Below are 14,404 nucleotides of genomic sequence, written 5' to 3' on the forward strand. Positions count from 1 at the left end.
CTGTCTTCTGCTGCTCCACCACACATTAGTAACCACAGACTGGTTTCCCACAGTACTTGTTCACTGGGCCTCCCCTGCTGTCTGTCCCAGCCCAGACAGGGCTGAGCCCCTCTTGGCCTGCCCTCTCTATGCCAGCAGTCAGGGTTCTGCATGGCCCTGTCCCAAGCTCAGACAGCCAGTTCTATGGTGTGCTGCAGGGCAGCAGGCTCAGGTGGAGGACACAGGTCCACAGGCCAAGAGGGGAATGGGGGAAGGGAAAGCACATTGAAAGGGTAAGACCTAGAGAAACTTCTGTTCATGACTTGACAAGTTTTCATAGAACCCAGCCACTGAGCGGGACCCCCTTTCAGAGGCTTAGTAAGGTCCATCTCAGATCTCAGGTAATTCTTATGTTTGTAAAAATTCAAAGCTCTCCCAACCATGTTGGGTTCCCCCTGAATTGACCCCTCCTGCTTCAGCTCCTGTATGAGCTTGTGTTGATTCCCTTTCACCAGTATCCCTTTGCTGCAACTTCTTCCTTCCTTTTCATCTTCACCAAAAGAAAGAAAGGAATTCATTGTCACTGAGCATTTCATTAGTATTCGGAGAATTTACTTAAGACCTGAGGTATGCAGAAAGGGTCAGGCTGCAGAGTTTGAACTTTTTAGCCCCTATCCACTCTTTTCTCTTTTCTGTGAGATTAGAAGAATGTCAGGGCAGGCAGCTCCCACTTCTGATGCAGAGTCACTCCCCAGTTCCTTTGGGAGTCAGCTGACATGCAGGCCCTGGTGAGGAACAGGAGATAATCAGTGGAACACATGGCCTTTCCCTGCTCTGCCCTTCTTCAAGGGTTCAGGTGCTGACTAGCAAACCAAAACTTGGCCTTCTCACAGAGTTTTCTCCTTCTTATTCCCCAGACCACATCAGGTCACGTCCAGTTTGACAACTGCAACTTTGAGAATGGGCACATCCAGGTCCATGGTCCCGGTACCTGCCAAGTGAAGTTTTGCACTTTCAAAAACACCCATGTCTTCCTGCACAACGTGCCCCTGTGTGTCCTGGAGAACTGTGAATTTGTGGGCAGTGAAAATAACTCTGTGACTGTTGAGGGTCACCCATCAGCAGATAAGAACTGGGCGTATAAGTATCTCCTGGGACTTATCAGGTCCTCTCCCATCTTGCTCCCTGCAGAGGACTCGGACTTTTTAATGTCCCTGGACCTGGAGAGCCGGGACCAGGCCTGGAGCCCAAGGACTTGTGATATTGTCATTGAGGGCAGCCAGAGCCCCACCAGCCCAGCCTCTAGCTCCCCAAAGCCAGGCTCCAAGGCTGGATCCCAGGAGGCAGAGGTGGGCAGCGATGGGGAAAAGGTAGCCCAGACCCCAGACAGCAGCGACGGAGGCCTGAGTCCCAGTGGCGAGGATGAGGATGAGGACCAGCTCACGTACAGACTGTCCTACCAGGTGCAGGGCCCGCGCCCTGTTCTAGGGGGCTCTTTTCTGGGCCCACCACTGCCAGGAGCATCCATTCAGCTGCCCAGCTGTCTGGTGCTAAACTCATTGCAGCAGGAGCTGCAGAAGGACAAGGAGGCCATGGCATTGGCCAGCTCCGTGCAGGGCTGCCTTATCCGAAAGTGCCTCTTCCGAGATGGGAAGGGAGGTGTCTTCGTCTGCTCCTACGGCCGAGCCAAGATGGAAGGAAACGTCTTTCGGAACCTGACTTACGCTGTGCGGTGTATACATAATAGCAAGGTGCTGTAGCAAGAGCAGACTTTGTAGACTGAGACCACCCTGGATCACCAGGGGCATATCAATGTTGAGAGGGCTCCTGTGGCTATACATAGGAAGGATGTGATGGGGATGGACTGTTTTGCTTTTCTTTTTTGACCATAGTTGGGATTGAACCCAAGGGAGAGTAGGCAAGTCTCTACCAATTGAACTAAGCCCCAGCCCTTTTGGTTGTATTTTGTTTCTGAGATAGGGTCTCTCTAACTTTGCTAGGGCTGGCCTCAAACTCACAGTCCTCCCACCTCTGCTTCCTTAGTGTTTCTAAGCTTTTTAATATTTGACTTCATGCCCATCATCTGACTTGGACAAGGCAAAAAATATTCTTCCCATTTCACAGAAAAGGAAACAGAGATCCAGAGAGGGAAGGTGTCTTATTCAGGGTCACACAGAAAGTTTGAGGCAGAATTGAGTTCTAGAATGTAGGTCTTAACGCCTGTCATGCTGCTTCTCAAACATATCACCCAAGTCCTAGGTGAAAAAAACAAGGTCTTTTTGGCAAAGATAATAGAAGATTCAGGGAGCCATGATCTCTGCCTTCAATTCAGACTTGAGTGTGGCAGTTGAGAAGGCTTTCAAGAAGAGCTGTCTGTGCCAAGTAGGATGAGTAGAGGGTCTGGGGAAAATGGGATGTTCGCGATAAAAGGGGTTCACAGTGAATGCAGAGTGAGGCCTTCCAGCAGCAGGAGCATCCTGTGCTGGGCCTGGTTGTGAGGTTGCCTTCACCTGTGTCCCAGGGACAAGTTGAAAGATGAAGCTGAGGAGGTGAGCAGTACCACTTTGCCCAGGGCCTGGTAAGGTGTACCTTATGCTAAGAGCAGCCCATTAGCCGTTGATGTAATCAGCACCTTGCATGTATGCCATGGGACAACCTGCAAATCCCATCAATAGTTGGTAACAGGAAGGGTTCTAAAGGGAAAGACAGGCCTTGCAGAAGAAAGTCTGGGCATGAGTTTAGTAAAGCCCTGACTTGAGGCTGGTTGGTAAAGAGCCCACAGGGCTATGCCAGCTTGGGCAGAGAGACTGTGTCCCAAGCGCACAGTAGGAGGGTGGATGTGTAGGGAGGTGCCCCTCACCTGTGGGTGAACTGTAGGGATGGGAAGGAACTCAGATGGTCCCTGAGTGGTTACTAAAAATCTTTATGGTAGGAAAATAGTTTTCTCTTTTCTGCTTAGATCGTCATGCTCAGGAACGACATTTATCGCTGTCGAGCGTCAGGCATTTTTCTTCGCTTGGAGGGCGGAGGCTTGATCGCAGGCAACAACATTTACCACAACGCAGAGGCTGGTGTTGATATCCGGAAAAGGTCCAACCCACTCATTCTGGTACTTTCCTGTCTTCTTTCCCTGTTCTGGGTGGCTCTAGGTTTCCAGAACATTTAAGTAAACGTTGCCATCTTGAATTTATATGCTTCCTGTTTACAAGACCCTTTTCTGTGTGTCCTCATGACTCTGTCTGTCTTTCTCTGTGTATTAGTAGTTACTATGGACAGGTTACTTCCTGCAGTCTCCCCATCAATAAGAAAGAGGATCAGGTGTTCAGGGAGATTTTATAGCACCTTCCCTGGTCCAGTGTGCTGTGGTTGGTTTTGAGTGTAGTAAGAATAAAAATACAATGTCTGTCCTGAAGGACACTTGAATCTAAAAACAAAACAAAACCCTACCAGCTGGTCAGCTCTTTCTAAAGAGGATATGTGGGATTTTTTTTCCTGATGATTATTTGTTTCCTGGAGATTGAGTTTGATGTTATACCAGTGTGACATGAGAGACCAGCCACTTTTCCACTCTTGGCTTTTCCTCAGAGACAGACTTCTAGAAATTGGGAAATTATGGACTTGTAAAAATAAGAGTATAATGCTTACTATATGCCAGATTCTTTGCTAAGCACACTTAATTATCCTTCACCCTGTGACGTAGAATGATATTACACCATTTTGTAGGTGGAGATAATTGGACACAAGAGGCAAAGGACCTTGTCCACAGTCATAACAACTGGTGACAGAGCTGGAATTTGAATGCATGCAGTCCCATTCTATCTCGACTGGCTACAAAAATGCAGAGAAGGAAAGCTCCTACATAGATCTAAAAAATTATGCATAGCCAGTGTCCTCTGTCCACCTTTTCTTTTAGTTTTGCCTCTGCCATTGAGCTGGCAGTGATGCCCTGCCTCAGTTTAGGCAGTTACTGCTGTTGTTGCCAGAGAGAAAAGAGGAGTTTGCCTTCCTCCTGACAAAGTGACAGGCTACTTTGGCAGATGAGGGGGGGAGGGAGTGGCCCATGCAAGTCCTGGTTTGTAAAAGGGGTAGGAATGGCAGTACTGTTGTATACACCTCTCTCTCCGAGCTTTTCAGCCTTCTCAGCAACTTTTCAGTGGCTGTCCTGGTGAGTTTACCCAACCCTTCAGAAATCTGGAGGTTGGTAAGAGTAAGGAGAGCTGGTCACATGAAACACTATAAAGCAAACTGGATCTTTGTCTCCATGGCATGGTTTTGGAAGACCTATAGCTAACTTCCTGGTTTAAGTATGGAATTGGAGTTCAGCTATAAATTCATAATTGGAGACAATTTTATCATAATCTATTGTAATCTCAAAGTATCAAGTCACTGTGCAAAAGCAACTCACTGCTCTGGGAGACAGCAAAACTAGGTTTCACATCTGGTTCTGCCACAGATGTACTGCACAGTCCTGGGCTGATTTCCCCATCCATTCAAAGAGGTGTCTCAGTGTCCTGTAGCTCACACGCCTCCTGTAATCTTGTGCCTGTAGGACAGCTAAGCCCCCAGCACCTGCACCCTCCCCTGAATGAGAAGTGAGGACCAGAAACCAACTGGCTCTCTCCCCTCTCTGGGTATGGACCCCTTGGGACCGCTCTTGGCTTACATTTCATTGTACTGAGTGCTGCCCTTCCCTGAGATGTGGGCACCCTGGGCCATGGTGGGGGCGGGGAGGGTGACTTGCCTGGATGATTGTGTGTTTGAGGACCTCTGGAGAGGCTTGGATACTTTTGGTGGCCTGCCTTACAGATGAAGTGCAAAAGCCCAAAGCAGCAAGGTCCAGCATAACCACATATGGAGGCTGCAGGGAAACCCCTGTCCCACACTCCTACTGTTTCCACCTGTGCAGGAAAAGTAGGGCAGCTAGGGAGCTTGCCATGTGCTACGGATCTTTGATGACATTCTTTTCTCCATGTTCATCTTGGTACAGTTGTGGTCAGTGATCAAGCCCTCTGCTTCTCACCTGCATGTCTCACCTGTCTTCTGTGGCTTTTCACTTTCCCTTGCAGTGTAACCAGATCCACCATGGCCTTCGCTCTGGCATTGTTGTCCTTGGCAATGGGAAAGGCGTCATCAGGAACAATCAAATCTTTTCAAATAAGGAAGCTGGCATTTATATCCTGTACCATGGAAATCCAGTTGTGAGGTAGGTGCTGCTGTTCCCAGACTATCCAGCTCATCCATGGACCCTTCTTCCCCACTTCTTCTGTTTCCCCACTCTGTGTCTTTCCTCCATTTCAAAACATGTTTGTTCATTATGACTGTACAGAGGCCAGCAAAAAAGAGACTGCATTTACAATCCTAGATGCAGTATACACTGCTCTGGTGCTTCCGCCTTCCCTCCCAGTTAACTTTGTGTAGGTCTCTGTTCAGCAAACTACTGAGCATTTTTAACAGGGACAATGAGGATCCCAAGGCGTGGACTGTGCTTGCTGGAAGCTAACGCAAGTCAAGAGGATGTTCATACATAGGGACACTGTAATGCCGCAGGAATTTCCACTCGTGTCGACCCCAGTCAATTGATAGTGGCTAATTTGGATGCTGTGTTAAGATTCTGGGACTACCTCTGGCCTCAGTACGAAAGCATAATGTGATCCATTAGTGACATAAGCCATAGGTGGGAAGGGCAATACTGGGACCCTGTATCTGCCAGCTGTAGTATGGAGCAGACTGTGATAGATACCATCAAAGTGGTGTCAAAAGAAAGAAAGAAACCAGGTGCCAGTGGCTCACACCTATGATCCTAGCTACTTAAGAGGCTAAGATCAGGAGGATGGAGGTTTGAGGCTAGCCTGGGCAAATAGTTCACGAGACTCCCCATCTCCAAAATAACTACAGCAAAATAGACTGGAGGTGTGGCTCAAGCAGTAGAGTACCTGCCTTGTGAGCTCACCTGCTTTGCAAGTGCAAAGCCCTGACTTCAAATCCCAGTCCCACCAAAAAAAAAAAAAAAAAAAAAGAGGAGGAAAGAATCATTTTGACTAGAAAGATGTGGGAAGGCTTCATGTCAGACTTTGAAATATGGAAGGACTTGGACTCTCAGGAGTTGGGGGGTGAGCACTCCTAGCAAAGGGAAAGACATAAGCAAAGGCAGCAGAGCCCAGCAGATCCCGGGGTGGCCATTGCATCTTGAGAAAAAGTACTTTAAATTGGGACTATCCCAGAAAATCTTGCACTCTGTGATGAGTATAGTATGACCTTTTATACCCACGTGGCAGTCCATCTCTGCCATGTAGCATACTGGAAAGAAATGGTGGAAAGAATGGCTTGGGGGCAGACCTTGTGTCAGCTGGTCTGAGGAAGGTGGAGTTGGTTCTGTCAAGGTAGTGGGGAATCTAAAGGTTTTGAGGCTGGTGGAGTGGCTCAAGTGGTTAAGGGCGTCTGCCTAGCAAGTGTGAGGCCCTGAATTCAAACCTCAGTGCTGCCAAAAAAAAAAAATTAGTAAAGGATTTGAGCATGGTTATATCTGTGCTTTAAGAAAACAGCTAGCATTAATACACAGCAAATGCATTCTGAGGTGTTTTCCCCTGCATTATTCCATATGCACTTTTCCAGGTTGTTGCACAGTACTTATATTTATCATTCTGGAAAGTTTCAGAACATTCTATTGTTTTGCTTATCCAGTCCTAGTATTATTAGGCAAGCATTTTTTCACTGTTAAAAACAGCTTATAAACAGGGCTGGTAGAGTGGCTCAAGTTGTAGAGTGCCTGCCTAGCAAGCATGAGTCTCTTGAGTTCAAACTCCAGCGCCACCCCCACAAAAAAAAGACAAAAACAAAACAGCTCATAAACATAAGTTGTAGTCATAGCACACTTTGCAGGTGCTGGGAAGCCATTTTGTTTTAAAAATATCATAATCAGATCAGTGCTGTTTGTTTTAAAAACTTAGTCACCTTGAGAGACTAGGTTGTACTTCCTACCCTCTATGGTGCTTTTTGATAGGAGGCAAGGGTTTGGGGGAGGACACAGAAAGAAGTCTGAGATCCCCCAAGTGACTGGGAAGAGGCAAAGCCCAGCATATCTTTTTTCCCTGAGAGTTATACGACTCTAATCAACCTAAGCAGCTTAGTACAGCCTCCTGGGAATTCTTCACACCACCAAGACTTTACCTGTGACCCATGCACATGGTAGCACATTTAAAATAGTGTTTATAGGTAGATGAGAGTAAGGAGAAGCCACAGAGAATTGGATATCATTGTGCTTATATCCCATAGGTGTGGGTTTAGCTTTTAGTCAAGCTGTCCCAGTGCAACCAAAGATTTCTGAATGCCTGGACTCTAGCACTTCAGGAACCTGAGCCACCAGGGCACCACAAGGGAAGGCCTTGATGCATGACATCTGTGCTCAGCTCTTCTTCTTGTCTCCTTCTATTTTAGAGGGAACCATATTTTCAAGGGCCGTGCAGCCGGCATAGCAGTGAACGAGAATGGCAAGGGCCTCATCACAGGTATGGGATGGGAAACAACTGGACCTGTGGCCAGCTGAGGCAACTGGTGGTCAGGTCACCATCCCCTGGCATCACTCCTTTACCTAGCATACACCTCTTTCTGTGACTAGCAGGCTGGCTTTCAGGGAGACCAGCCATGTTTCCCATGAGGAAGGCATAGCACAGCACGGAGGCAGTGGCAGCTCTGCCAGGCTGAGGACTGACTGTGTCTCACCAGGCACTCACAATACTTCCAGAAGCCCCAATGCCAGGCTGTCAAATCTCTGACTCATTCCTGCTTATCCTTTAGGTCTCAATTTAAGTGTCACTTTTTCAGGGAAGAATTCTCTGACCTCCCTGATAAACAGATACTCACTCTACTCAGGACTCCTCTGGAGGACATTTTAATGTTCTAGTGCTTTGTTTTGTCTATCTGCTTTTGTAAAAGATGATAGATCCACAAGGCAAGGATCAAGTCTGCCTTGGAGACAAGCTCCAAGTCAATGGAGCTTCAGCATAGAGGAGAGCCATACTTGGATCTTGGCCCAGGGAAGACCCTGACCACATCCAGCTGTCATTCATTAAACAGTTATTGGGGGTGTGGCTCAGTGATAGAGCACTTGCCTAGCATATGTGAATCCCTGGGTTCAATCCTCAACGGTGGAAAAAAAAAACTTATAGAGCACCCACTGTGTGCAGCCCATGTTCTAGGAACTGGAGATAAAGCAGTGAAGGAAACAGATGCCATCCCTGCTCTCAGGAAGGAAAGCAAGTAAATAAATAACAGCATACATAGCCAAGTGTGACAAAAAGACCTGGGGGTGATAAGGTCATTTGCATAAGAGGATGGAGGGACTGTGTAGGTGTTCATCGTGTGGTCAGGGAGGGCCTTTCTGAGAAGGCGACATATAAGTTGTGAACCTGAAAGGTGAAATGGAGCCTGAGAAAAGACCCTTCCATGCAGGGCCACCTGTGGGAATAGATTTGGCATACCTGAGTGGGGATCACTTATGGGACTAGACTGTGGCCTGAAAGAGGCAGGGGGCATGAGATGGGGTCACAGAGGCAGGAGGGAGTCCATCACAAGGGTCTCATGACCCATTGCAGCCCAGTCCCAAGAGGCTGAGTCCTCACTGCCACAGTGCTGGAGACAGCAGTGCCCAGACCGCCCCCTTCTGTCTTGAGACTCCTCAGCCCACTATGGGAGAAGGGGAGGCTCCCTGGGAGGGGCAGGAAGGGGCCAGTGAGGGTGCAGGGCTGAGGCTGAGGGCTGGCAAGTGCCTTCCCAGGCTTGTGGGGAACCTCTGGATTCCACCTCCAGCTCTAAAGCCAGTTTGTTCTTATCATCAATCTCAAGGCCACTGGGTATGGTGAGTGCTGGGAACGCAAGTGCACACCTTGCCTTTGGGGATAGCAGATACGTCCCCGAAACAACATAGCAGATAAGGCCCGAAAATATCAGCAAGTGGACGGGCTTCTGAGCTGCTGACTGCCGGCAGCTAAGACGTGGGTGTCCTGGTCTGGTGTCCTTCCTTTAAGCTGCCCAAGTCCTCATTACCAGTGCCAGAGGTGGCCCTCTCTGCCTCTCTCCGTAGAAAATGTCATTCGTGAGAATCAGTGGGGAGGTGTGGACATCCGCCGCGGAGGGATTCCCGTCCTCAGGAGCAACCTCATCTGCTTTGGCTACTCTGACGGCGTGGTGGTGGGAGACGAGGGCAAAGGTCTGATAGAAGGCAATACCATCTATGGTAAGGAGAAAGTTCCTGGGGAAAAGGTCCCGGGTCCAGCCCCACCTGGGAGGCAGGAAGCCCAGGTTGCACTCCAGCTTGTGGGTTCAAAAAAAGTCATCAAAGACGCCCAAAGAACAAGAGCTCTCTGGGGCCCTCCCGGCATGAAGGCCTCTTACAAATCACCTCGTATTCTACACTGTGCCCGAGGGTCAGCAAAGAGGAGCTTTATCGCCAGGTAAAATAGCAGAAGGCAGGAGTTGGATCCCGTCTAAGGGTGGGCAGCCCACTTAAGCTCCAACACCTGGGCATCTGACTCTACATCCCTTTTTTGATCTGGAGAACGGAAAATGCAATGAGAGAACAAGATAAGCACAGAAAGAATACTGTCCTCATTCACTGTGATGGTGAACAAAGCTGCAGTCTTTCTGGACTGTATCTTTAATAATAATTATAGACAATGTTTATTCAGGCCCAGCTCTCTGCTAGGCCCTTTGTGTGCATGTCACACTTAACCCTTCTGCCTGCCTTCTGAGGGTAGTGATACTAACCCCAACTGAAAAGTGAGGAACCAAGGTTGCGTAACCTGCTCAAGATCTCTGCTAGGAAGTGGCAGGGTGGATTCAAAGGCTTCTTCCTTTGCAGGGAGATGTTGGTGCTCCTTTGACTGTCCTCAGTGTGGGCTGTGTGCTTCTGATTGGAAGCATGGCGTGACAGTTTTTTGAGCTTTTACACCATGAGTATGATTCTGGCTGGTGACTGACCTGGTCATTGTGGTCCCTCGCACATGAGGGAGTTGCCACAGCCAGAGTTGTGACATAAATTGTCCCAGTGCCTTTTGCTTCCCCTCTCAGAGTGACACTGTGTGCTGTCTTCCTCATTGTCGGGTGCCAGTGACCAACTCCTTTCACTGTCCCAGCTAACAAGGGCTGTGGTGTGTGGATGATGTCGTCCAGTCTGCCCCACGTCACTAGCAACCATGTGAGCTACAATGGCCTGTACGGAGTGGCAGTGTTCAGCCAGAAGGATGGTGTCAGTGAGTTCCCCGGAGGCCATGGGGCCCAGGAGAACTTCAGTGAAGATGGAGACGCCATCCTCTGGGAGACAGAGTTGGAGAAGGAAGACGATCCACTGCGCCGGCCTATTACCATAGCTCTTGTGGAGTCTAACAGTATTAATCACAATGGAGGTGAGTGGGCCCCCAACCCCTGCTGACAAACCTTCTGTGGCTCCCCACTGTTTTAGGATTGCAAGCTGATACAGCTTGGCCTTCCACCCTATCAGCCACTTCTTTCTGCACATGTACATTGTGTCTCTAGGCATACACAGCCCCAGATACCATTTTTCCTTTCCAAAATGTCTTAACACCTTTCAACTACTACATAGCTTGATAAATTTAATACCTATCAAGCTACTATTTGGCTCAATAAATTTTTCTAGTAAGAAATTACAGGGTTTCCTTTATAAAGAAAATCTCCCAAAATAGTAGGGAGACAGAATCCAGCTCACTATGGGAAGGAAAACAAAACCAGACATCTGTCTAGCAGGTAGAGCACCCTGTCTACAGATGGCAGATGCACCTTGAGGAGGTGGCAAGCTCCCTGACACAGGAGGTACAAATAGTGGAAGAATGAGGTTGTAGGGTCATTTTGGCCTGATGAGAGCATGGGGCAGAGGGGCACTTGAGCTAAGGAGCCTTCTCACAGCCTGTGTCCCAGGCCACCTTTGTTGAGGACTTAGTTCAGCAGGAGCAGTTTTCTCTATCTGCCCTCCCTGTTCCCCTGCTGTCTGCATGAGATCAGTAAATGAAACCCAAGGCCTGCAGGTCACTGTCTCTTCTTCCCCAGCCTCTCCTGGAGCACACAGTTCAGGGAAGGCTGTTCCTGACTGGTGGTGTCAGGGCTGACCCTGGGATCACTCCCTCTGCCCATAGCCTCAGGACTGTATGTTCAGAGCAATGAGGTGCTGCACGTCCTCACCAATGTGATCCATGCCAATGGGGACAGAGGCATCACTGTGGCTCAGAGCAGTCAGCTCACTCGGGTGGCCAACAACAGCATCTCCTGCAACCGCCAGAGTGGAGTCAAAGTTGAGGCCCAGTGCAAGGTGGAGCTCCGGGGCAATGGTATCTATGACAACCGAGGCCACGGCATCATCACCAAGGGCGACAGCACTGTTGTCATTGAAAACGACATCATTGGCAACCGGGGCAGTGGGCTGCAGTTGCTGCCCAGGTCTGACACTAAGGTGAGTACAGGTGCACATGTGCAACACATGGTGCCAGTGCAGGGCCCAGCCCTACCTCATGCCCTCTGCTAAGAAGCAGAGCCATTGGCACTGAGCGCTCCCAGGGGCACCATCCCTCCTGCCAGAACTCATGGGAGATCTGGGTGGGTGTCACCTAGCAGGGCACATAGGGTGTCCTGAAGGATGAACGCCAGTTCACCAACAGGGAGCTAGCAGGGAGTGTCCCCGCCTAGATTTTATGGTATTGGGAGCCTTCTGAGGAGTCTTCATGGTGTCTGGGTCAAGGTCAGGGCTAGGTTAGCTCTTTCCCTAGCAGAATAAGCTTGCATAGGACCTGTTATGTAGTAGGTGCTTAGTGAGGAAAGAATCCTGTCTCAGGGCCTCTGGACACACTGTCCCTGTGTGCTCAATCACTCTTACCCTGTGCTACCTCATTCATGCAGCTGGACTGTCGCCTTCTTCAAGAAGACTTTGGACTCCCCCAGGCTGCTTGAGGTGCCCCTTTTCTGGACAGTGGTGGCATTTGTGCCCACACTGCCTTACAGAGCACTTCCACTGTGCTTTCTATCTGCTTCTTCACCTGTTTCTCCCCCACAAGGCGTGAACTCAACTCAGAGCACCTTTTGTGCAATGTCATGTGTTGGGCACTAGGGTTTCCATGCTGAGCCAGACAAATGCAGCCTGGCCCCTGTGGAATTACGATCCCGAAGGCTCTTGTAGTTCAGCAGCTTCATGAACTGCTGACTTACAGGAGGAAGGAAGATGTCTTCGACTTAGTGCCTGAGCCCTGTGGCAGCACAACGGAGAGGGGCACTTTATTGCCTCAGTTGGCTTCTGACACCACCTCCCTTCTCTGCCAGGCTTTTACACATTGTTCCTTCTTCCTGGAACAACTCTCCCCTGTGCTCCCCTGATGAACTCCCACAGCTTGCCTATCACCTCCTACAGGAAGCCTTCCCTGGGATCCCTTAGGCTTTTCTCCATACCCTGCGCTGAGCACCTCTGGCTATGTGCTGACCTCCCCAGCATATGTGTACCCTGCAGTTTTATAACTAACAGTTAATTTGCCTGGCTCTCCACCAGTTTGTGTGACAGACTGGTGTGACAAGCTCTGGCTGCTTCTCCCAGGTAATAAAAAATCGGATCCACTCATTCCGGGCCTATGGCATCGCAGTGCGGGGCCGCGCCAAGGCGCTAGTGCAAGAAAACATCATCTTCCAGGGCAAGACCAACAAGACCATCTTTCAGCAGATCACAAACAACCGAGAATGCATCATGCAGAACAATAAGTTCCTGGTCTTCAAGAAAAAGTACGTTCCTGGGGTTGCCCAAACCAGACTTATAGAACCACAGTGAGGCCACTGGGATAGCCAGGCCCAGGCCTGGTGCTTGTAGCTGCTGCCCTGCTCCCTGCCGTCTACCAGCAGAGAACTTGGGTTGACTTCCTGGGAGGAAAAAGCTTTTTAAGATTCAAGGAATGTGCTTTTGCATCTCAGCTCTGCCAGTCACTGGCTCTGTGACCTTGGGCAAGTCCCACAACATGTCTGAGCCTTGGCAAAATCTAGTTAATAATATCTGCATTGTGGCAGATCTCATGACCTAGCTGGATAGCTGAGGCACTACAAATATGGTACTACTGCTTCTCTGTTTTCAGTGCCTCTGCTTCAGGGTATCATGACTGCCTCCCACTCTTCTTCCCCAAACCTTTTAGCCTCCTCCTTCTTGACACCAAAGCTCAGTCACCAAGGCCCTTTGATTCTGCTTTTGAAGTCATCTTATATCTGATACCTCCTCTTCCCCAGCTTCTGCTACTCTGACTCAGGTCTCAGCTCATCACAGTGGCCCACAGTGCCAGCTATTTCAGCAGCTGATGGATGGACTGTTCTGATTGATCAGTGCCTTGCTGTACTAGCTATAAAATAATAGTGACCATTACTACTGTTATTGGTGCCACCCTGCACTATTCAAATTGTCTGTCCTGTTGCAGCCACTTTCTGTGGTCTCCCTGCCCTTAGGCTGCCCCTGCTCCACTCTACACTCTCATCCTGCCAGGCTGAGCTCCCTAAATGAGAGCTCAGTACTGTCCCATCCTTAGGCATAAACCTTTGCTGGGGTCTGGTGTGGTTCAAGTGTTAGAGCACCTGCTTAGCAAGCACAAGGCCCTGAGTTTAAGCCCTAATACTGCCAAAACAACAACAAAAAACCAACCAAAAAAAAAAAACCTTTGCTGGATACCAATTTTCTAGTCATGATTGCCACACTTTTTGTATTAAATACTTAGTAAGAATAGTTTTTGAGGCAACATGCTCATGTAGGTATATTTGTTTATTCATAACTTACATATGTGTAGAATTCTATCAGTGTATTATTTACTTTATAAACTAGCCCCAAAATAGAAGTCTTAACAATACAAGGTAATAATGGAAATTCTACCATTTTCTTCCTACATCCCAGCAGATCATACTGTGGACTCTCTGGGATCCACACACCCCGCTTTCCTTTTGAAGACCCCAGGGGACAGGAGGCAGCCCAGCTTCACTAACCCAGCTTGTCCTCTGTGTACTGTCCCGCCAGGGTACTCACTTCACAGGAGCCACCTGACTTGGCTCTGCCTTTACAGTCCTGTTACCATCAGACACAGTGTCACATATAACATCATTGCTGCCTTAAGTGACTTCAGATTTAGTGTAACTATTAACTCAAACTTGATTTTCCTCCACCCTTCCTAATCCTAAACTCGGGTGACTGGAAATACATTACCCTCTGTCTCCTGTCGATTTGCATTTTCCGTGACAGATATGGATGAAGCAGTTTGTTTACCCATTTGCCAGCTCAAGGTTGTTTAGGTAGTTTATAGTTTTTGGTGTTTATGAATACACCTTCTGCACACAACCATGGTCACACAGCTGGGAAAGAGGAAAAGAGAACCATTGATCCATATCTAGGTCCTTATTTAAAGATGGGGAA

The 14,404-nt window shown here is 48.8% G+C and overlaps 1 protein-coding gene across 5 annotated transcripts in view; it reads left to right on the top strand.

Annotated features, from left to right (window-relative positions):
* The window catches only part of Fbxo10 (F-box protein 10), a 43,229-nt gene that overhangs the window by 26,737 nt on the left and 2,088 nt on the right, over positions 1-14,404 (top strand). For 4 of the 5 annotated variants that reach the window (XM_074051430.1, XM_020158184.2, XM_074051432.1 and 1 more), the window contains exons 3-10: positions 897-1,730; positions 2,939-3,088; positions 5,046-5,182; positions 7,414-7,484; positions 9,059-9,211; positions 10,110-10,379; positions 11,124-11,437; positions 12,566-12,747. In XM_074051430.1, coding sequence (XP_073907531.1) covers positions 897-1,730; positions 2,939-3,088; positions 5,046-5,182; positions 7,414-7,484; positions 9,059-9,211; positions 10,110-10,379; positions 11,124-11,437; positions 12,566-12,747 — 2,111 coding nt within the window. The remainder of the gene's footprint in view (positions 1-896; positions 1,731-2,938; positions 3,089-5,045; positions 5,183-7,413; positions 7,485-9,058; positions 9,212-10,109; positions 10,380-11,123; positions 11,438-12,565; positions 12,748-14,404) is intronic. The other variant, XM_074051433.1, reaches the window with a different exon arrangement.

This window comes from Castor canadensis, chromosome 13, assembly GCF_047511655.1.
Source record: "Castor canadensis chromosome 13, mCasCan1.hap1v2, whole genome shotgun sequence".
Lineage (NCBI taxonomy): Eukaryota > Metazoa > Chordata > Mammalia > Rodentia > Castoridae > Castor > Castor canadensis.